Raw genomic sequence first — 22,576 nt, forward strand, 5'->3', positions numbered from 1 at the left:
CTCCCACAAATTAAAACTATCCTTCCCCTCGCTAAAAGGCATTTCCCACACAGGAAAGCTAGGGACCTCCCTCCACTTCAAAATCACCGAGCTCTGGAACAACCTTACCTCCCCTCTTCGGAACTTGAGCTCTCTCCAAGTTTACCGCAAACATCTGAAAACCTGGCTTTTCTCAAAAATGTAAGCCTCTCTCCAACTTTGGTATCCCAAGTCCACAAAAACTCTTCATATCTGGCATCCCAAGTCCTCTAAATATTCTTCACACTTTACCTCTAACCCTTTGTTGTAGTTCCTTTCTATTTCATCTACTGTAAACCGCGCCGAGCTCTACGAACGTGGAGATGATGCGGTATACAAACCTAAGGATTAGATTAGATTAGATTAGAAGGTTTTAAGTGGTCACAAGGAGTATTAGTGGAAGGAGCAGACCCGCTGCTTCTAGACCAGTGTTTCCCAAGTCATTTCTGGAGTGCCCTCTTGTCAAGTCAGGTTTTCTGGATATCCATAATGAATACTGTATGAGATTTATTTGCATACACTGCCTCCATTGTATACAAATCTCTTTCATGTATATTCATTGTGGATATCTTGTCAATCTGACTAGCAAGGGGGTACTCCAGGACCAACTTGGGAAATATTGCATTAGCCTACTCTTCCACAATTCTCTGATATGTAAAAAAAAAAAATAAAAAAGTTTATTTAGTTATATCCCCCCCCCCTTTAGCAAGGTGGGTTTACAATACCGCATTCACAATAAGCATTACAAACAGCCATAAGACACACATGTATAAATTTCATCAACATATCATACAAATTACCCAGTAAAAATGCTCAGCACCCATGCTTCATTTCGCAAAAAAGATGAATAAATATATTTTTTGCATTGTTTTATTGTCTTCTTTAACTTGTCGCACTTGAAATACCTTTTCCTATATTTTGCATTTTTTTTGAAAGTTCATTATGGGAAAAAACAGTTTAGAGGGCCAGAATAAAAAATGTCACTGTTGGGTCCTATTTCTCATTCCTGTTAGTATCTTAACATTTTATTCCATATATTTTAAATAATATATATAATGCATTTACAGTTTTAGGATTAATTTTTGCAGTCCTTGTAAAATATGGGGTTTTGTGCCTTACTGTGAGGATATTGTATCATCGTTCACCTGTATTTGTATTTCTGTTCATACGTATACATTGTTGTGGTCTAGGTGATTTCCTTGAGGAGCATCATCGGATCCTGGATTCAAGGCTGGCCCCCGTGGGTAGAGAAATCACAGATTGTCGTGCTCGTAGTCGTGAAGAGCTGGAAGCTCTCTACCGGAAAATCATCAGCTACGTATTGCTGCGTTCAGGGCTTGGTTCCCCAACAGATATTAAGGTCGTCAGAGAGGCAACAGGTTAGAAAAAGATCTAGTTTATGCAGTGTAGATATTTAATTTTTAACTATATGCAAATACAAAAAAAAAGGTGAAATCTCACAGCAGTTCAAGGGCTGAGAAAGTTCTTATTGTCTTTGCTTTCAACCAGTTCGTCGTTTTGCCTCTGATTCCTGGGACTTCAGCCCAGACAGCCTTTCTCAGCCCTTTTTGTAACCAGAGCCTTTCTTCATCATCAGAAGCTCTCTTATAACATGGTCTTCCACTAATATTTGAAAAAAGAGTCCACAGAAATATGAAATGTTGGCCTGTTCGTGCAAGAAAAATTAGTCAAAAATTATAAAGACTAGGGACACTCGATGAAGTTACAGGGAAATACTTTTAAAACCAATAGGAGGAAATATTTTTTCACTCAGAGAATAGTTAAGCTCTGGAATGCATTGCCAGAGGTTGTTGTAAGAGCGGATAGCGTAGCTGGTTTTAAGAAAAGTTTGGACAATTTCCTGGAGGAAAAGTCCATAGTCTGTTATTGAGAAAGACATGGGGGAGGCCTCTGCTTGCCCTGTATTGGTAGCATGGAATGTTGCTACTCCTTGGGTTTTGGCCAGGTACTAGTGACCTGGATTTGCCACCATGAGGAGAGGCTACTGGGTTTGATGGACCATTGGTCTGACCCAGTAAGGCTATTCTTATGGTCTTACATGAGCCAAGTATAAGACAATTAAGCCATTGTAACATCGCTGCTAAGGTTGGCTCTGAGGCACTGTGGAATGAAGCATTATGACATCACAGTCTCAGGAATGTTGCTCTTATTGGGCTTCCAGAATCTTGCTATTCTTTGATATGCTGGAATGTTGCTACTCTTTGGGTTTTGGCCAGGTACTAGTGACCTGGATTGGCCACCGTGAGAACGGGCTACTGGGCTTGATGGACCTTTGGTCTGACCTAATAAGGCTATTCTTATCTTCTTATTAGTAGTTTTCAGAAAGGAAAAAATCCCTGCAGTTTTATTCTTGTATTACTTGATTGATCAGTTTTCTGATAATGAAGTAGTATGAAAAATTATGAGAACCTAAGAATTCCCTGCTGGGTGAGACCAACGGTCCATCAAGCCAGTATCTTCCTTTCAACAGCAGCCAATATCTTTTTCTTCTTTTAAAAAAAAAAAAATTTTCATGTGCTTTGAAGTACAGTGGTACCTTGGTTTACGAGCATAATTCGTTCCAGAACCATGTTCGTAATCCAAAGTACTCGTATATCAAAGCACATGTCCCCATAGGCCACAATGTAAACTGAAACAATTCGTTCCACAACCAAGGTTTACTATGGTGGCCCAGGGGTGGATGGGTACCTGTCTGTGGGTGCTGCAGCCCTTGCAGCGTGGTGGTTTCGTTTCCCCAGGGTCCCCGTGCGGCTGTTCTCCCTCTTCAGCGATGCCTTTGCCGTTAACCAGTGCCTCCCGGCTTCCTGCGTGCTTGTACATGGTGCGTGTGTTGTTGGAGCGGCGCCGGCTTGACGGGGGAGTTCAGAGGTCCTGCGCATGCGTCTTGAAGATGGCCGGCTTGAATCGGAAGCCGGGAGGCGCTGGTTAACGGCAAAGGCATCGCCGAAGAGGGAGGAGAGCCGCACGGGGACCCCGGGGAAAGGAAACCACCACGCTGCAAGGGCTGCAGCACCCACAGACAGGTACCCACCCACCCCTGGGCCAACCTAGTGAGAGCTCGTGTAGCGAGTCAACACTCGTTTTGCGAGACGAAAGTTTGCTGAGTGTTTTGCACGTCTTCCAAAACACTCGCAAACCGGGTTACTCGCAAACCGAGGTTCCACTGTATTGGTGGCAAGTTTTAAGATGTAAATGCAAAAGTAATAACCCTCCCCCCCAAAAAAAATGGAAAACATGAAAATTAACCCTCCCTTTGTACAAAGGCACAGTAGCAGCGGCTGCAAAGCAAATGCTCTGATGCCCACTGAATCCCTACAGGCGTCAGAGCGATCCCTGTAATAATTGCCTTTGTAAAAGGGTGTGTAAGTCAATGACTCAAGTCAATATCTCAACCCTTCAAGTTCTGATTTGTTCCACTTATCTGCAAAGAAGTTGACGTTTCCTCTTAAGTTCTTGCCAAACTGGAAGTATTAAGACTAACCGTTCCTGCCAGGGGTCCCCTGTTTTGCAATATAGCTGCACCACCTCTCATCAACATTGGTTCTCAAAATGATTCCTGGATGAGTACACATTTCGGGCCAGATTTTATAAACTGTGCCTAATTCGGTAGCTGCTTAGAAAAGCAGCACCTACTGCAGGCCAATCAATGTTAGGCGCCATTTGTAGAATTACGTCTACTGGCACCTAAGTTGACTTAGCTACTGGTAGGCGCATACACCCTTGGCACCAGTTTTATTAAGTCAGGGTTTTCTTGGCCTAAAATATTGGTACCTAAGGTAGGCGCCTAAATAGGTCTACACCCAAACTCAGCCCCAAACCTGTCCCTGACTATACCTACTTGTCGGTAGGCGTCTCGGTGTAGACGCCTAAATTGATATAAAATACATTATAGAAATATCAAGTGTATTATTAAGATAATTGTATGAAAATTTATGACACTTGTTGTTAAATGAAAAAAAATCAATAAAAAACTTAAACTAAATTGAGGTGATATGCGTCTACCGGCTAATTAATTTTTTTAAATTGGGTTTTAATGCTGCTTTCAATTATAATAAAAAAAAATTAGGTTAGGTGCTTAGATCAGCTAGGCGTGGCATTCTAGGTACCTAACAGTAGGTGTCTTTTATAGAATGAGAGCTTTAATACATGATCGAAGCTCTTATTCTGAAGTCTTTTTCTCTGCGTATATCTCTACAAATTAAAGATTCAATCACAACCTTCATCAGGCAACTTCACTGGCTCCCAATATCATCCCGAATAATTTTCAAATCGTCACGTATCCTACACCAGATTTTGTATGGAAACTTAGCAGCCCCTCTCATCCAACTACCGTATTTTCACACATATAACGCGCGCGTTATACACGATTTTACAAACCGTGCATAACCTTGCGCGTTATACGCGTGAGCGCGTTTTACAACTTTTTTTTTTCAATCTGATCGGCATCCCCCCTGAGAATCGGCATCCTCCCCCCGCTCGCGTCACCCCCCTCCCCCGTGATCCTATATCCCCCCCAGCACCGTAAAACATCTTTTACCCGATTGGGCACCGGCACCAGCACCAATGCACAGGACGTGCCAGTGCCAGTGCCTGAAGATCCTCCTTCGTTGGTTTGGGCTGGGCTGGGCTGGGCTGGGCGGTGCGGGAGAGATCCTCCTTCTTCCTGCGCCGGGCTGGACTAGGCTTTGAGCATTTGCGCATGCTCAAAGCCTTCTGGTCTCGCTCTCTCCCCGGCGCAGGAAGAAGGAGGATCTCTCCCGCACCGCACCGCCCAGCCCAGCCCAAACCAACGAGGGAGGATCTTCGGGCACTGGAACTGGCATATCCTGTGCGCTGGTGCCGGTGCCCAATCGGGTAAGAGATGTTTTGCGGTGCTGGGGGGGATGTAGGATCGCGGGGGGGGGGGGGGAGGTGACGCAAGCGGGGGGGGAGGATGCCGGTTCGCAGGGGGGATGCCGGATCGGAATGAAAAAAAAAGTTGTAAAACACGGGTAAGCGAGCGGGGGGGAGGATGCCGGTTCGGAGTAGGCGGGAGGAGGTTTTAGCATGCGCGGTATACGTGTGTGCGCGCTATATTAAATTTTTTTTAACATAAATTTGTGTTCCCCGCGCGCTATACCCGTGTGCGCGTTTTACACGGGTGCGCGGTATATGGGTGAAAATACGGTATTCTCTACTGTTTGGTCGACATCAAGAAGAATCCTTAACAGAGTGTGCCGCAGTGGTTAAAGCTACAGCCTCAGCACCCTGAGGTTGTACGTTCAAACCCACGCTGCTCCTTGTGACCCTGGGCAAGTCACTTAATCCCCCAATGCCCCAGGTACGTTAGACAGATTGTAAGCCTGCTGGGACAGACAAGGAAAAATGTTTGAGTACTTGAATTAATTCATGTAAACCATTCTGAGGTCCCCTGGGAGAACATAGTGTGACAAGTTTCAGCCTCTGATAACCAGAACTGGTATTGTGATGTCATAATGCCTCATTCCACCAATGCCTATGAGCCAACCTCATCAGTGATGTCACAGTGGCTTGATTGTCCTATACTTGGCTCACTTTCACTACATTTTGATATCTAGAGTGGTGCAGTGGTTAAAGCTACAGCCTCAGCACCTTGAGATTGTGGATTCAAACCTGTGCTGCTCCATGTGATCCTGGGCAAGTCACTTAATCCCCCCAGTGCCCCAGGTACGTTAGATAGATTGTGAGCCCACCGGGACAGAAAGGGAAAAATGCTTGAGTACTTGAATAAGTTCATGTAAACCGTTCTGAGCTCCCCTGGGAGAACGGTATAGAAAATTGAATTAAAAAAATCTACAAAATACCTCCAATACAAGCAAATTTTCCACTCTATGCTAATTTATCTGGGTGTAAAAACCTGGAATGACCTCCCAGAAGCCATCAGGAAAGAGACAAACTATGCCGCATTCAGGAAAAGCCTGAAGACCCACCTCCAATGAACTGTTTCAGCTTTTGTATAGCGCCCCCTACTTCTAGGCCCCTCCCCTTGCTTCTTCATACCCCCCCCCCACTACTTTCCCACTTCCTCTTTGATCTGTCGCCTTGAGCTTGTATAAGTTTGTGCGACTCACAAATGGAAAATTAGATTAGATTATTATATGGGAGAATCAGATTTTGGTATTAAAATTAAGCAGAGACCATATGGTATGACCTTATGTGGACAGAAGGAGTGTTTTGATTTTCAAAATTTTAGTACTGCCTGTTTCCTTACATAGAAACATAGAAAGTGACGGCAGATAAGGGACAAGGCCCATCAAGTCTGCCCACACTAATGACTCTCCCCTACCTCCCTTTGTGAAGAGATCCCACATTTCAATCCCATTTGCCAGGGACTAAACAAATACTTGTTGAAGGAGAAGTTTCACCTGGTATCTCTGGGAACCCTTCTACTCACAAATCCATTCTACCTGCTCACAGAAAGTATTTTCATTTTTGAGTTGGATCTTAGCATTTCAAATACAAAGGGCTAGATTCACTAAGCAAACCGATCGTGTACCAATTGGTTTACGATCACTTTGCGACCCTGCCCCATTCACTAACCTCACTCCCGATCCGATTCCTGCCCGATCCGATCTGCGCATGCAAATGAGGGGGAATGGCATGCAAATGTAGGAAGGAAGCGATTCACTAAGAAAACTTCAGGAACACCGACTGGGCTGGCTGATCAAAAGAAGCGACTGCTGGGGACCAGTCGCTCACCTTCTTTCCGACCGTCCTGCTCTCTGCCTGAAAGCCCAGCAGCCCTGAAACTATCAAAAAAAGCACCCAGCTCTCTGCCGCTCTTCTCTCTTTCGCCATGCTGCCCTACTCTCTTCGGCCATGCCTCTCTGCCCTATTCCGCCATGCCGCCCTGCTCTCTTCGGTCATGCCTCTCTGCGAGCCTGTGTTTTTAACCCGCGGGTTAAAAGCAGGGCTGCACTTCTCGCCACCAGACCCGGCTGATCTCAATTGCTGGCGTGTACTTTCCATGCTGAAGGCTGGCCCTCTGACCTGGGAACCGAGAGCCCCCTGTCCCAGAAACCATCACGTCCTATACTGACAGCCTTGGATCTAGCCTCCTCGATCCCCCCTCCCTCCCCCTCCCACGCTTGCGCTGAGCGCCAACGCATGCGCGGACCATCTACAGGAAAATAAGATGGTCCGCGCATGCGTCCCAATCGCTCTGCAGCGATCCGTTCAGTGACTGTGGTGCGTGCCTCCGATTGCATTAATTTGCATGAGTAGGCTACTGAATCGATCGACCAAGACTCGGCCACGGATCACCCAGCAAAGGTGGGCTTTGTGAATCTAGCCCAAAGTTCTACCTTTTGGCCTAGCTTCAGCTCCTTCTATCTTCACAAAGGCCTTGATTCTATAAAGTCTGTCTAAAGTTAGGCACTGATATCATAGCCTCTTAGCAACAGATTCACAAAGAGGCGACTAACTCGAAAACACATCCATGATCCACCCCTAACCGGGTCCTCTTTTAGTGTAAGCACTTTGGGCTGGTATTTACCGTTTCTCTCACATCTTTCGGGGGTAGGAATGGGTCACTGACCCCCCCTGGGGTGGGGTGGGGGGATACAGTGGTCATCTGAAGGCCCTTATTCACTTTTAAAGCAGTCTAACTCCAAACATCCAAATAAGGCCTAGACGTCTTGAAAAAGGTTTGATTATTCCTGCAAGACATCAAAATGCTATGGCCACCTAAAACATGCCTCTTACACACACACATACCCCTTAGGAATTTGGATGAACAGCCTAGAAAAATGCCAAAAATACGGGTGGTTATTTATTTATTTATTTTTTTATAACTTACAACAAGTGTAACAGAAAATAATATTTGAATTGTAAAACATCACTTTATTTGCTAAAATATCATCTGAAAAACATGAAATTTAACCACCCTTTCCATCCCTAATATATCAAAAATATTCATATATTATATTATACATTATATGATTTAATAAAACCCTTCCACCCACCCATTCCCATCCCCTTATTTCAAATATCTTATTTTGGGAAAATGTTCATTGCTCATTACAAAAGTCTGTTAATGGTCCCCAAACCTCTTTAAATTTACCAAAATATCCTCTCTGTATTGCTAATGTTCTTTCCATTTTATATATACACCATTTAATGTACACGAATCACTGTTATGTAATTTATCTAGATAATCTTTATTACGCAATTCTTTTGGTAATTCCTATAATTTGTATTCCGCCTTGAACAATATATAATGTATAATGTATTCGAAATTAATTTTCCTATGAACTGTTTTCCTACCTTCTTCTACTCTACGTTTATAACCTAACTAATTTATTTTTCTCAAGTACTTTAGCAAGAATGTGAGCCTTTGGGACAGTCAGGGAACTCTAAGTACTTTCTCTTCATCTTAATTAATCTTACTTATTGCATTTCTTCTGTTTATACTGTAAACCGCTTAGAACCTCACGGTACAGCGGTATATAAGAAATAAAATTATTATTATTATTATATATGACACACAGAACTCCACCAGAAACTGTAATTTAATCTGTTCTGATTTTTCCCAATTAAATGTAATTAGTACGGGTTTTGAAAATTATGGTTTGGACTTTTTGGCAAGAAAGATATCCAGTTGCCACTTTATGTCATTATTTGGATGATTTTTCTCTTTTGAAAATGAGCCCCTTGTATTGCTCTGCAAGGTCTTAGTGTCTGTAATACTCATTAGTTTTCCTCTTTCCCAGCTGCCCTGCAGAGCGTGTTTCCACAGCTTGAGCTAGGCAACTTTCTCTCACTTGCCAAGAAAGACAAGGAATTACAGCTGAAAGAGCTTGCAATGATTGTCACAGGAATTCGCTTATTCAACAAAGATAGTGGAAAAGGAGGAGAAGGCATTGATGACTGTAAGTCTTTTGTATATTTATTGGACATGAGTTGCATTTTCTCCTTGCTCTCATTCTGGGTACTCCTTCTTCTACCCCCAGATGGGCACATTGTTTCCTCTAATACAGGAGTCCCCAATCAATGGGCTGTGGACCTATACTGGGTCGTGGGCTGTACCAGACCGGGCCGCAAAGAAATTTTTATTTTATTTACATTACAGGCAGTCCCCGGGTTCTGGCCAGCTCTCTCCTCCCAGCCAACTTCTCTTCACAAAACCGTGAGCAGTAGCTCCTACACGCTGCTCACAGCTGACCCAGAAGCCTTCCCTCTAGGCTTCCCAGTCAGCTGTGGGCCACATGTAGAAACCATGGTTGTGGCTTTGTAAAGAGTGCGATTGGGAAGAGGGAGTCAGCCAGAACATATAAACACCCACAGGAGGAAGGCACACACTTGGGATACAGAATAGAGGGAGGGAAGGATGAATAGGGGTGTGTGGGACATGAGAGAGAGAGAGGAGGCACGTTGGGACACAGAAGAAAGGGAGGGCGCACAAACTTCAGACAAAGGAGGGAGGGGGCATTAACTTGGGACACAGAATGGAGGGAGAGGAGCATGACCTTGGGACATAGGATGAAAGAATGGAGAGAGATGCTGAGGTGGGGAAGGGAATAGAAAGAGAGAATTGTTGGGCATGGGTGTCTGAGTGAGAGAGGAAGAGAGATGGAGGGAGGAAGGGAGGGGAGCATGAACTTGGGACCTAGGGTGGAAGAATGGAGGGAGTGAGGGAAAGAGATGCTGAGGTGAGGGAGGAAATAGAAAGGGAGAATTGTTGGGGATGAAGAAAGAAGAGAAATGGACATAGGGAGGGACAGAGAATTATTGGACATGGTGGTAGGAGAGGAGTGAGGTAGAGATGCATGGGGAACAGAGGGAGAAATGTTGGATGTGGTGGTGGAGAGGGAACATGGTACAGATGGAAAGGGATGCAGGAGGGGCCTTAAGGAGGTGGAAAAGGTGGGAAGAATACTAGGATCAGATTTTGGGAGGAAAAAATGTTGCTCAGCGAGAAGGCTTCTGGATTAGCTGCAGGCAGCGAGGTGGGTGTGAGGAATGTTGGACATAGCAGTGGAGGCAATGGAGGGAGATATGTGGCATGATATTGGAGAGAGGAGATACCAGGAGAAATGTTGGGTATGGGGCAGATGGACAGGGGTGAAAGATGTTGCACATGGTCCAGGGCAGGAATAGGCAATTCCGGTCCTCGAGAGCCACAGGCAGGTCAGGTTTTGGGGATATCCACAATAAATATGCATGAGATAGATTTACATCTCCAGGAGGCAGTGCATGCAAATCTATCTCATACATATTCATTGTGGATAACCTGAAAACCTGACCTGCCTGTGGCTCTTGAGGACCGGAATTGCCTACCCCTGGCCCAGGGGATGAGAGCGGGAGAAATGTTGGATGTGGCAGTACAGATGATGGGAGAGATGCACCCTGAAGGGGAAAAAGAGTGTGGCTTTGTGTAGTTTAATTTTGTGGTTGGGAGGTGGGGGGTTGTTTTGGGTAGGGTGAGTTCTTTGGGAGGGGGGGGGGTCTGGGTCTTTAGGGCCTCCATGAAGGATCAACAGGGAGGTTTCTGGTGTTGTCTGATGTTGACTTTGTACTATTGTTTCGTTTGGAATGTGTGTTTGTACTTTATTACAATTTTCTTAATAAAAAAAAGAATTACATATATAAAAAAATATATATATTTTGTGGTTATCATAATGTATTAGTAAGATTATATTGTGCATACAGTGCGGTGAAGGCCGAAAATGTAAATCTCCTAAATGAAATATAATAATTACATTTACATTATATGAGGTGCTACCCAAAAGTTCGGGGAATTCAATTGTTAAAAAAAAAAAAGCTTACCAAAACTCCCAGGGCTCCTTTTATGAAGCTGCATTAGCGGCTTTATCACACGGGACTTTCCATCACGCGCTAACCCCTGCGCTAGCCGAAAAACTACTGCCTGCTCAAGAGGAAGCGGTAGTGGCCAGCGCGGCCGGCAGTTTAGCGCGCGCTATTATGCGCATTAAACCGCTACCGCGGCTTCGTAAAAGGAGCCACTAGTTTCCACCGTCTCCTTCGAAGTAGTCCCCTTGAGAATGTATACAGCGATCGATCCCAGCGTTTTTCCCATGAGTCCATGCATCTATGGAAGTCGTCTTGGGTGAGGACCTTGAGCACCTCCTGCGATTCCGCCTGTATCTCTTCAATCGTGTTAAAACGGTGCCCTTTAAGTCGTAATTTCATTTTAAGGCATAGGAAAAAAACCACAGGGGGCAAGGTCAGGCGAATAGGGAGGGTGCGTAATCACTGTCATGTTTCTGGAAGTCAGGAATTGTTGAACAACGAGTGATGTGTGAGCGGGAGTGTTGTCGTGGTGGAGCAACCAAATTTTTGTTTTTCCACTTGTCTGGGCATTTGCGCCGAATGCTGTCACTCAACCGCTTCAAAACCTCACAGTAAAACTGACCATTGACAGTTTGACTTGGAGGTAAGAATTCCTTGTGAATAAGCCCATGAATGTAAAAAAAAAAATTAAAAAAAATGCATATTCTTTGCTCAGTAAATTCTGACATATCGAAATCCGCTGAGTCACTAAAACACAACCTTACAAAATTCTGGAGGCCACATTACCGTAAGGATGTGCTGAGGGTTCAGCGAATGGCCACCAGGATGGTCTCGGGACTCAAGGATCTATCGTACGAAGAAAGGCTAAACAAATTGCAGCTATACTCTCTCGAAGAACGTAGGGAGAGGGGAGACATGATTGAGACGTTTAAGTATATTACTGGTCGTAGAAGATGATATTTTCTTTCTTAGAGGACCCTTGGCCACAAAAGGGCACCCGCTGAAAATAAAGGGCGGGAAGTTTCATGGCGACACCAGGAAGTACTTCTTCACCGAAAGAGTGGTTGACAATTGGAATGAGCTTCCAGCACAGGTGATCAAGGCCAGTAATGTGCCAGATTTTAAGAACAGATGAGATGCTCATGTCGGATCTCTAAGAGAGAATGGGACATCAGAGTGCGATCTTTCAAAGGGTAGCTAGGAGGATGGGTGGGTCAATAGAGTGGGCAGACTTGATGGGCCTTGGCCCTTTTCTGCCGTCACTTTTCTATGTTTCTATGTTTCTAATTGCACAGAACAAAACACGACAACTCAGCTGCACGCCTGTTGGCACACTGATTCTCAAAGCATGCTGCTAGATACCTCTAGCGGTGGAAGGGCATGCGCTGTTCACATTCCCTGTCCAGCAGCACCTCTTACCTGATCCCCCTATCCAGTAGTACCCCCTGTCCAGCATCCGGGGCTTTTGCTAGGCTGGCCCACCTTGCATTATCGAAGTGGGCCGGCCTAGCAAATGCCCTGCGGCTGCTGCATTTGCTGATCCGGGGGTGAGAAGAGGTGTCCCGGCAGTGGCAGCGCAGGAGTCAAACCGCCACCACCGCTGAAATCGTTGCATGCGCCGCACATAGAACACGGCCACAGAAGCAGAAATCACGGCGGCAGGGATCATGCCGTTTCAACTACGCATGTGCGGGTAAGGGTTTTATTATATTAGATATCCTGTCAAGTTTCAAGTTTCTTTATTTTTGATATACCATCTATCAAAATAAGTGTCTAAACGGAGTACAATATAAAAAATTGCAAAAAAACAATTAAAATATATAAATAAAAGCAAATATTAAAAAATCCCAGATGAATTTAGGTTAACGTACATGAAACAGAAGGAAAATAGGGGAGGGAAAGATTGTTTAAAACAGTGTTCTTCAACCACTGGTCCGTGGACCAGTGCCGGTCCACAGAAAATTCCTGCTAGTCCATGCAGGGCTGCAGTGGTCTCCCTATCGTATTTTAGCTGGGTGCTCTGCCTGGCTAATTTAGGGGAGCACCCGGCTGCCATCTTTCATCCACAGATCGCACTGCTCATCCCTCTACTAGCATCGAAGCCGTAAGCCATTCCTCTTCCCTGCCCCTACTTCACCGTGAGAAGGTAGGGGTAATTTGCATAGCGTTCCAGGCCATGTGGCAACCCTCTTCCCCGCTCCTACTCCTTCACCATAAGCAGGGAGAGTCAGTTGAATATCTATTAAGAATAGTGTGGTTTGGGAGTAAGTCTGAATGCTAGCGTGTCCTGAGGAGTCGGGTGAAGAGGTAGGTTTTTATTGCTTTCCTAAAGCTCAAAAGTTCATCAAGAAGGCAGCCAATTCCAGTGCTTCGGTAAGAAGTGAGAGTATGAGGCTCCGACCAGGGGGTATTTGAAGATGTGTTTCCTCCTGGGAGTGGAGGGATCTGTTTGGGACATAAGGCTCTGTTAAATGACATTACCCGTCAGTAAGAATATTTATCCTAGTGTCCTTTGAGAATGCCTGCTATATGTAGGTGAGTATCTTTGCTTTATCAAATGAAACAACAAAAAATTATCAAAATTCTTGAAAGAGACAAAGTATGATTTTGTGATAACCTACCCTTTTTTCACCATAAAATCCTAGATATGTTATTGAGTTGAAGGATTTTTAGTGTTTTCTCTGATTAAAACCCTCCCTTTTATTTTTATTTATCATTGTAATTAAAACTTCCCTATCCCCCAAAACCTCTCGCTTCTAATCAGTCTTCATTTGTCATAGTTTTAGGTTTACCCTCTTTTTATTTTATCTCACTTAAATCAAAAATTAAAGCAAAAAAAAGAAGAACTAACATTAATGGGATAAAAGATGATAATGGTATAATAACCAATCAAACGGATATAATTTTAAAGCAATTTCTAAAATTTTATAAGGACCTGTATTCTTCCGAGCCTTATTTGGAGAGGCAAAAAGATGGTAAAAATTTTTTAGATTTAATTATTGGACCTAAGGTTCCTAATCATATAAAACGGAGTTTAGATGAACCTATATCATTAAAAGAATTAGAAACAGCGTTGAGATCTCTTAGAGTTGGATCTGCTCCAGGTGGTGATGATTATACAGTAGAATTTTATAAAACATTTCAAAATGTCCTTTCCCCATATTTACTAAATTTATATCAAACACAACTTATAAAAGGTGATATTAAAGGTACTATGGCTGAATCAATAGTAATTGTTTTGCCTAAGCCAAATAAAGATCCTACTTTGGTTTCAGACTACAGGCCTATATCTTTAATAAATGTGGATAATAAACTTTTGGCAAAAATTTTGGCTTTGAGATTAGCCAAAGCTCTCCCACATATTATAGACACGCATCAGACGGATTTCGTTGCTAAAAGACATTCCTCTAATAACTTTAGATTATTGTTTCATATGTTAAATTTATCAAAAAAAATGGATGAACCGGCTTTTACAGTTTCCTTGGATGCAGAAAAAGCGTTTGATAGGGTAGAATGGAATTTTATGTATCAGGCTTTGGAATGGTTTGGTATAGGTTCTGGATTTATACAAATGGTAAAAACATTGTATAGCTTTCCGATTGCAAGATTAAATATTAAAAATATGTTATCTGAAGGTTTTAAACTGCAGAGGGGAGTTAGACAAGGTTGTCCTTTATCTCCTTTGTTATTTGATGTTGTATTAGAACCCTTATTGTTAGCAATACAGCAAGCAAGGGAGATACAGGGTATTCCATATTCTGATATGGAATATAAAATTTTGGCTTATGCGGATGATATTTTACTTTATTTGAGGAATCCAGAGTCTACCTTATCTTGTCTATTGGAATTAATTGATATGTTTGGCAAATTTTCAGGTTATAAAATTAATTGGAGTAAGTCTGAACTTATACCTTTAAATGTTCATTGTGTAAAAGGATTATTTGACGCTTTTCCGTTCATATGGAAAGAAGAAGGATTTAAATATCTTGGCATTCAAGTTAAAAATACAATTGAAGATACAGTAAAAGAAAATGAAAAATTTGTATTGAAAAGAGTTACAGAGTTATGTGAGCAATGGAATCCGTTACATCTTTCTTGGTGGGGGAGAGTTCAAACTATTAAAATGATGATCTTGCCTGTAGTTTGCTACCAAATGAGTATGATACCTATTTATTTTCAGGGGTCCTTTTATAAAAAGCTTAATAACATTTTAACGAAATTTCTTTGGCTTGGTAAAACGCATAGAATAGCTTTGGTATCTTTGCAAAAATCAATTAAGGAGGGAGGGGTAAATTTTCCAAATTTTTATAGGTACCATCAAGCCTATATTTTACGTCAGGGTATGTATTGGATCCTCCCAGAACTGATAGATAATGCACCGGATTGGTTATATTTGGAATGGCGCCTTATGTTTCCCCTAAATTTAGTTCATCTTCCAAGTATCAACATGCCTAGAAGATACAGAGAAAATAAGATATTAATGGATACTTGGAAAACGTTGAGGTTTATTAGTAAATTAACACCTGTCCCAATAAACAAGTCAACTAATCAGTCTTTATGGATAAACTCCAAGATTAAAATTGGCGGAGCTCAAATCCTTTGGAAGGAATGGATTATTGCAAGCATTAGATCTCTGAATGATGTTATTTCGGAAGGTAAACTGCTGGAATTTTCACAATTGCAACATAGATTTGGTCTTAGTAAAAAACAAAGTTTTAAATGGTTGCAATTGAAGCAGGCCATTCAGGTTGGGTTCCCTGAATGGAAATCATTGAATAATCAATATAGTTTAGAGTTCTTATGCTTCCAAGCAGACTTCCTAGGGCATCAAGCCGCATTGTGGTATAAATTAATATCTGGATATTTGAATAAAAAACCAAAAAATGGTCTAAGAGACATTTGGAGCATTGAGATTAAGCATCAAATTACTGCATCTCAATGGCCACTAATTTGGTCTTGGAGAATGAGATGTACAGTGTCAGCATCTATGAGACAAACTTGGTTCTTTTTATTACATAGAGCTTTTTGGACCCCTACACGTTTGCAAAAATTAGATAGTTCTAAGTCCAATAAATGCTGGCACTGTAATCTGGAACCTGGAACATTGGATCATTTACTGTATCATTGTCCCCACATTAAAAGTTTTTGGAATGCAATTTGGCCACAAATTAATACATTGATGGAAAATCATGTAGCAATATCATATGATACAGTGTTATTTGGAATGATGATGAGAAAAAAAAGTCAAATTTCACCAGAAAATAACAAGCTTTTACTAGTCATGACAGGGGTTGCCATTCAGCATATAACCAATAACTGGAAGAATCATAGTAACCTTAATTATACATTTTGGTGGAATACAATTTGTCATATATTAAAAATGGAAAGAGTAATAGCAATACAAAGAGGGACATATCCTAAATTTATAAAAATATGGGGGCCATTGACAAAGTATTGGACTGAATGAATAATAGGATTTATCTTCTTCTTTTTTTCTTTTTCTTGTCTTCTTTATGGCACACATGGAGGGGGGGTAGTGAAAATAATTTTACATAACATGTTATAATATGGTATACAATATGTATAAGGTGATTGGAAAGTACTTGAAGGGTGGGGGGTGGGAGAGGGGATAAAAAAAATTTGTTCAGAATATTATGTAATAGATATAAAAGTGATATTGTGTATTCATTAGTTGTAACTCAATATTTTGTACACTTCATGTAAAATATGAAAATGAATAAAGAATTATTAAAAAAAAAAAAAAAATTATTTTAGACTTTTCTAATTTTTAATATTGTAAACCGCCCAGATACATGTGATGGTCGGTATATCAAGCCATGAATAAACTTGAAACTTGAACTTAACCCTAACTCTGTATTTCCTTATGTTTCCATGCACATCTCTAATTAAACCTGTGTTTGCAGTGCCATCTATTCTGAATGAAGCTGTTCCAGCAACCACCAAGCACATCGATGTTAATCTTCAAGAATCGCAGGAGCTGGCATACCAATACACAGCCATTCTCGAAATGTTAGAGGAAAAACATGACCAGAGCAATGAGGCGACAAAGTTTCTGCTGAGAAAAGCACTTTTCAATTTAAGACAACACGAGGTCTTCTTACACATCATTTTGGTAAAGCAGGAAGCTGTTTTTTCCTTACATGTTTTTTTTTTTTTTCCTCCTTTTGTCTTTTGAAATGCAAATCTAAAACTTACTTAAGGTCAAATACAGTGATAAACTATCAGGTACTTGAACTATCCTATTGGTTTTTTGGTTACCTTCAAATAATTCCTGATATAATTTGTATAAAGGTAGCACACGAAAACTATAGCTTCTATGTACTGAATGGTATTTCTGAAGTCCATACAGCAGTGTCTCTCAAACCATTTTAGCTCTGGCACACTAAACAGAGCAAATGTTTTTCAGGGCACATTCTAACTGAAATTATAAAATTGCAAAACCTACAAAAAAATTAAATTTGATGAGAGTTTTTTATTTAAAGTTTACATTACATTACATTAGGGATTTCTATTCCGCCATTACCTTGCTGTGCAAGGCGGATTACAAATGGATTTTCAGGACATTAGAAGTACATATGGAGTAACTGCAGGTGATGCTTGGGACAGTTCTGATTGTGTTAGTTCGGTTTTATGTGTTTTTTGAATAGAAGGGTTTTTATTTCTTTTTTGAAGGTTTTGTAGTCTGTGGTCGAGGTCAATAGGTTGTAGAGTTGGTGGTCGAGAGTTGCAGCTCGAGTGCCTAGGAGGTTGGCGTACAGTTTTTTTCTTTTGACGTTTTTGGTTGGAGGGTGTGTGAATGGTGCGTGGGTTCTTTAAACTATGTATGGGTAATTGTCACAACAGTGAATGTAAAGTAGATAGAATAGAATTGCTAATCAATGCGATGGATGTGCTTGTTTTTGAGGGCAAATGAGCTCAAAACGCGGTTCAATAGTCAACAAGCAAACACGCATTTCATTATTATTTTTTTTTTCGAATTTCAGTCAGAGCTGAAATTCCAAGTTCGAGAGGGCTAGTGTAAACGATCCACTTCAGCATTACTCGCTCACATTGAGAAGGAAAAAGAAGAAAAACAAGACGTGGCTTTGATAGTGACATTTTTAAAAAATAGTTTTTATTAAATTTTCTGGAAATACATACAACACAGCAACAGCAAACAATGAGAAAATAGCAGAACCAATAAGGTCCTCCGTGTTATTCCTTCACGAAGACCTAGAGGATCCAAACCCCTCACCAAAAGACCCACCCCTCACCCCCTACCCCCACCCCAGCACTCCAGTGTCAGAAGTTCAGAAGCGAACTTCTAGCTCTATGGGACAGTCCCTCCCAAACAGGAGCCCATATTCTCCTAAATTTCCTCCGTGGACCAGGACCACCCCTTTGGACGTCCAGATATTCAAATTTTAACAAAGTGAACATTTCATTTCTCCACATAGTAAGGGTGGGCGCCTCAGCTTGACGCTGCAACAAAAGGGTACATTTCCAGGCCAGTAAGTAGGCTTTTTGCAGTAACAAATTTCCCCCTCTAGACAAACCCAGATTAACCACCTGCGAAAAGAGCAGAACATCCGCCCTCAAAGGAATCTGCTTACGCAGAACAGACTGCAGGTACAGTGCCACAAAAGATCAAAATGTTTGAATGCGGTCACAAGGCCAAAACATATGACGCAAACTGGCAGGGGTGGACTGGCACTTAGGACACTGAGCATGAGAGACATACCCAGAAACATAGGGCTGGTAAGGAGACACATACAGCCACAAAAGAAACATGAACTGCTGCTCCTGCAGCACAATGGAGTGAGTCGGCCGAGAAAGATGTTTCATAAGAAGACGAACACCATCTCCCGTCACATGTTCAGAAGGGGAGAGATGCTGGTTCCACACAGCTGCTACCACCTCAGAGTCCCAAGGTGTAGATAGTGACATTTTTAAAGATAGGGAAGAAATATTTAAAACATAATGCTGCTTTACAGAGCAATGGTCAGACCACACCTGGAGTACTGTGTCCAACACTGGTCTCCTTACCTAAAGAAGGATATAACCCTGCTGGAGAGGGTGCAGAGGCGAGGCCACAAAGCTAGTAAAAGGTATGGGAAATTTGAGCTACAAAGAACGCTTCGGAAACTAAGCTTGTTCACTCTTGAGAAGAGAAGACTGAGAGGGGACATGATAGAGGCTTTTAAAATACTAAAAGGTTTCGACAAAATAGAGCAAAAAGCATCATTATTGACGTTGTCAAATGTGATTCGGACGAGAGGTCATAGACTGAAATTGAGGGGCGACAGGCCCAGGACAAATGTCAGAAAGCTCTGTTTTACGCAGCGAGTGGTGGACGCTTGGAATGCTCTTCCGGAGGAGGTAGTGACGGAAACCTCCATTATGGGATTCAAGTGCAAGTTGGATACACACCTCCTTGCAAATCACATTGAGGGATACGGGAAAATAAGGTCTTCATCAGGGAACACCTAGGTCTTAAACAGGGATTGGCCTCCGCGTGTGCGGGTCACCGGACTAGATGGACCAAAGGTCTGATTCGGTGAAGGCATTTCTTATGTTCTTATTTAGAAGAGGTTAGAATAAAGGAAAAGAGGAAAATAATTATAGAAAAAAAAATAAAACAAGAAGATAAAAATAAGAAGAAATAAATAAAAAATAAAATATTAAAGAGAGTGGCTGGTGGTTGGAAGCCAATGATTAAAACTAAGAGCGACTAAAAAGTTGGAAATTAACATCTGTTGGTGTAGATGCTCTAAGTCTGAGGGTATTTTTCCACCTAATATAAAAGTAAGAGATAAGAGAGATAGATAAGATAGTCCATGGGTAGGTGTTATAATATTATTTCTCATTGGAAGAGTAGTAATACTAAATAGTTTATTGTGTTTAATCCATTGTGAATGAATTAGATTAGTGAATTTTCTTAACGGCAATTGCTTAATGTCTATTATTCATAATGAGAGCATTCAATCAACTGTAATAAATGGTGGATCAAGTCTTTTATTGTTCCTTTTATTGTTCCACTTGCTGTTCTCATTCTAGTGTCTTATATTTAAAAAGCATGGCTTATATTGATCCTCAGAAACACCACCTTGGACTCATATAATTCGTTGTTCTAGGCTTTTTAAGTGTTGTCTCCTCACCGGGGCAATTATACAAGCATAGCTCTCTTCAAATATATTATATGGTATAAATAAATAAATAGTTTTGATTAAGGTTATATTACACTGGACCCAGCGTTCACAGAAAGTAGAGGAAATTAAATGGAGAGTCATTGATGTTTTGGAGACAGAGAGGGAGGAAGGTAATTGGGAGGAAAAATTAAATTTCATGGAACAGAGGTAGATATACCGGTTAAATACAATTATCCCTAAGGGACTAAATTTGGAACTCGAATGGGCTTCTCTAATCTGATTCGGAAAAGTGAGGGGTTTCTCCTTAGATCTATAAATATTGAGTGCTTAATAAACAAAATAAGAGCAGCAATGTTAAAACAATTCAGCCCCCGCTGATGCAACCTTCTGCTGACGTGATGACCTCGGTGGTTGTCACGCCCAGAGGGAGGATTTTTAAATCGAGTTTGAATATGCGGCGGCCATGTTAACATAACCCATGGTCAAACTGAGCAGCGTGGGATTAAATACAGGTAAAGAATATTTACTCCCTGATAACGGGAGGGAAGGAGCTCCGTGTTATTTGAGAATAGTTTGGTAGGGATATAAAGTAGATAAAGAATTTATATGATAAATAATGGTAGACATTTTGTGATTGCATGGAGTTACAGCCTTGATAAAACCATTTGGTGAAACATGTTGGCTAAATCATCCCTCAGTGGATGACCACAGATAAAATAATTCACTAGTCACTTTAATATAACCTTAAACAAAACTATTTATTTATTTATACCACATAATATATTTGGAGAGAGCTATGCTCGTATAATTGCCCCGGTGAGGAGACAACACTTAAAAAGCCTAGAACAACGAATTATATGAGGCCAAGGTAGTGTTTCTGAGGGTCAATATAAGCTATGCTTATCAAATATAAGACACTAGAACAGCAAGTGGAACAATAAAAGACTTGATCCACCATTGATTACAGTGAATTAGACTAGTGACACATAAATGGTAGCCATGTCCATGATCTTTCTATGCATCGCACATGTAAATGAACTCTTGCTATACAGGTTATGCCACTTAACACATGTCCTTACAGAATAGCATAAGAACATAAGAATAGCCTTACTGGGTCAGACCAATGTCCATCAAGCCCAGTAGCACGTTCTCACAGTGGCCAATCCAGGTAGGTCCCTAGTACCTGGCCAAAACCCAAGGTGTAGCAATATTCCATGTTACCGATACAGGGCAAGCGGTGGCTTCCCCTTTGTCTTTCTCAATAACCAGCTACGCTATGCGCTCTTACCACATCCTCTAGCAACACGTTCCAGAGCTTAACTATTCTCTGAGTGAAAAAAATGTCCTCCTATTGGTTTTAAGAGTATTTCCCTGTAACTTTATCAAGGGTCCCTTAGTCTTTACTGCCATCTTTTTGTGGTTCCTTATATACACAGGTACTTATTTTGTACCCAGGGTCCATGAAGATTAAGTGACTTGCCCAAGGTCACAAGGAGCAGCACTGAGATTTGAACCCTTAACTTCAGGGTACTGAAGCAGCAGTTTTGCCCCTAGGCCACTAGTTCATTAATAAGTGTACACGTTCCCAGGAAAGTGACAGTATTCTGTACACTTATATGGCCAAGTAGCAGGTACAGGTGGGGGTGCTCTGTTATTGAATTGCCCTTCATATTTTTATCCGAGATAATGGAGGGTTAAGTAGGGTTACCAGATTTTACTATTGTAAAATCCGGACCCATGACCCCGTCCCATATGCCCACCCAATTCCACCCAGGTCATACCCTACCTCCTCAACCTGTTCTTGTGCTCAGAACTGCGTCAGGAGGGCATCTGCGCATGCACAGATCCCCCCCGATGTGGTCTCAAGCTGGAAGCTTTTCAAAACCCGGACAAAGTGCCGGGTTTTGAAAAGCCATCTGGACACCCGGACATGTCCTCTAAAATGAGGACATGTCTGGGTAAATCCGGGGGTCTGGTAACCCTAGGGTTAAGTGCCTTGTTCAAGGTCATGAGGAGCTGTAGTAGAACTTGAATCCTGGCTTTCCTGCTTCTCAGCCCGCTGCTCTAAGCATCAGGCTGTTCCTTAATACACTAGAATACTAGCTTAGGGTGTATAGGTGTGCTTGCGTGAAGGTGTGAGCACTTATGCCAGTCATTGAGCTTGCATAAATGTTCATGCCTAATGTGTATGTGTACATAAGAACATAAGAATTGCCGCTGCTGGGTCAGACCAGTAGTCCATCGTGCCCAGAAGTCCACTCCTGCAGCAGCCCTTAGGTCAAAGACCAATGCCCTAACAGACTAGCCCTATCAGCGTACGTCCTTGTTCAGCAGGAACTTGTCTAACATGGTCTTGAATCCCTGGAGGGTGTTTTCCCTTATCACAGACTCTGGAAGATCGTTCCAGTTTTCCACCACTCTCTGGGTGAAGAAGAACTTCCTTACATTCGTATGGAAACTATCCCCTTTCAATTTTAGAGAGTGCCCTCTCGTTCTCCCTACCTTGGAGAGGGTGAACAACCTGTCCTTATCTACTTAGTCTATTCCCTTCAGTACCTTGAATGTTTCTATCATGTCCCCTCTCAATCTCCTCTGCTCGAGGGAGAAAAGGCCCAGTT

The 22,576-nt window shown here is 41.9% G+C and overlaps 1 protein-coding gene across 5 annotated transcripts in view; it reads left to right on the plus strand.

Annotated features, from left to right (window-relative positions):
* CFAP206 (cilia and flagella associated protein 206) overlaps positions 1-22,576 on the plus strand; it is a 145,009-nt gene that overhangs the window by 57,807 nt on the left and 64,626 nt on the right. For all 5 annotated transcript variants that reach the window (XM_033937176.1, XM_033937177.1, XM_033937175.1 and 2 more), the window contains 3 exons: positions 1,209-1,397; positions 8,769-8,927; positions 16,734-16,942. In XM_033937176.1, the coding sequence (XP_033793067.1) occupies positions 1,209-1,397; positions 8,769-8,927; positions 16,734-16,942 (557 nt within the window). The remainder of the gene's footprint in view (positions 1-1,208; positions 1,398-8,768; positions 8,928-16,733; positions 16,943-22,576) is intronic.

The sequence above is a fragment of the Geotrypetes seraphini genome, chromosome 3, assembly GCF_902459505.1.
Source record: "Geotrypetes seraphini chromosome 3, aGeoSer1.1, whole genome shotgun sequence".
Lineage (NCBI taxonomy): Eukaryota > Metazoa > Chordata > Amphibia > Gymnophiona > Dermophiidae > Geotrypetes > Geotrypetes seraphini.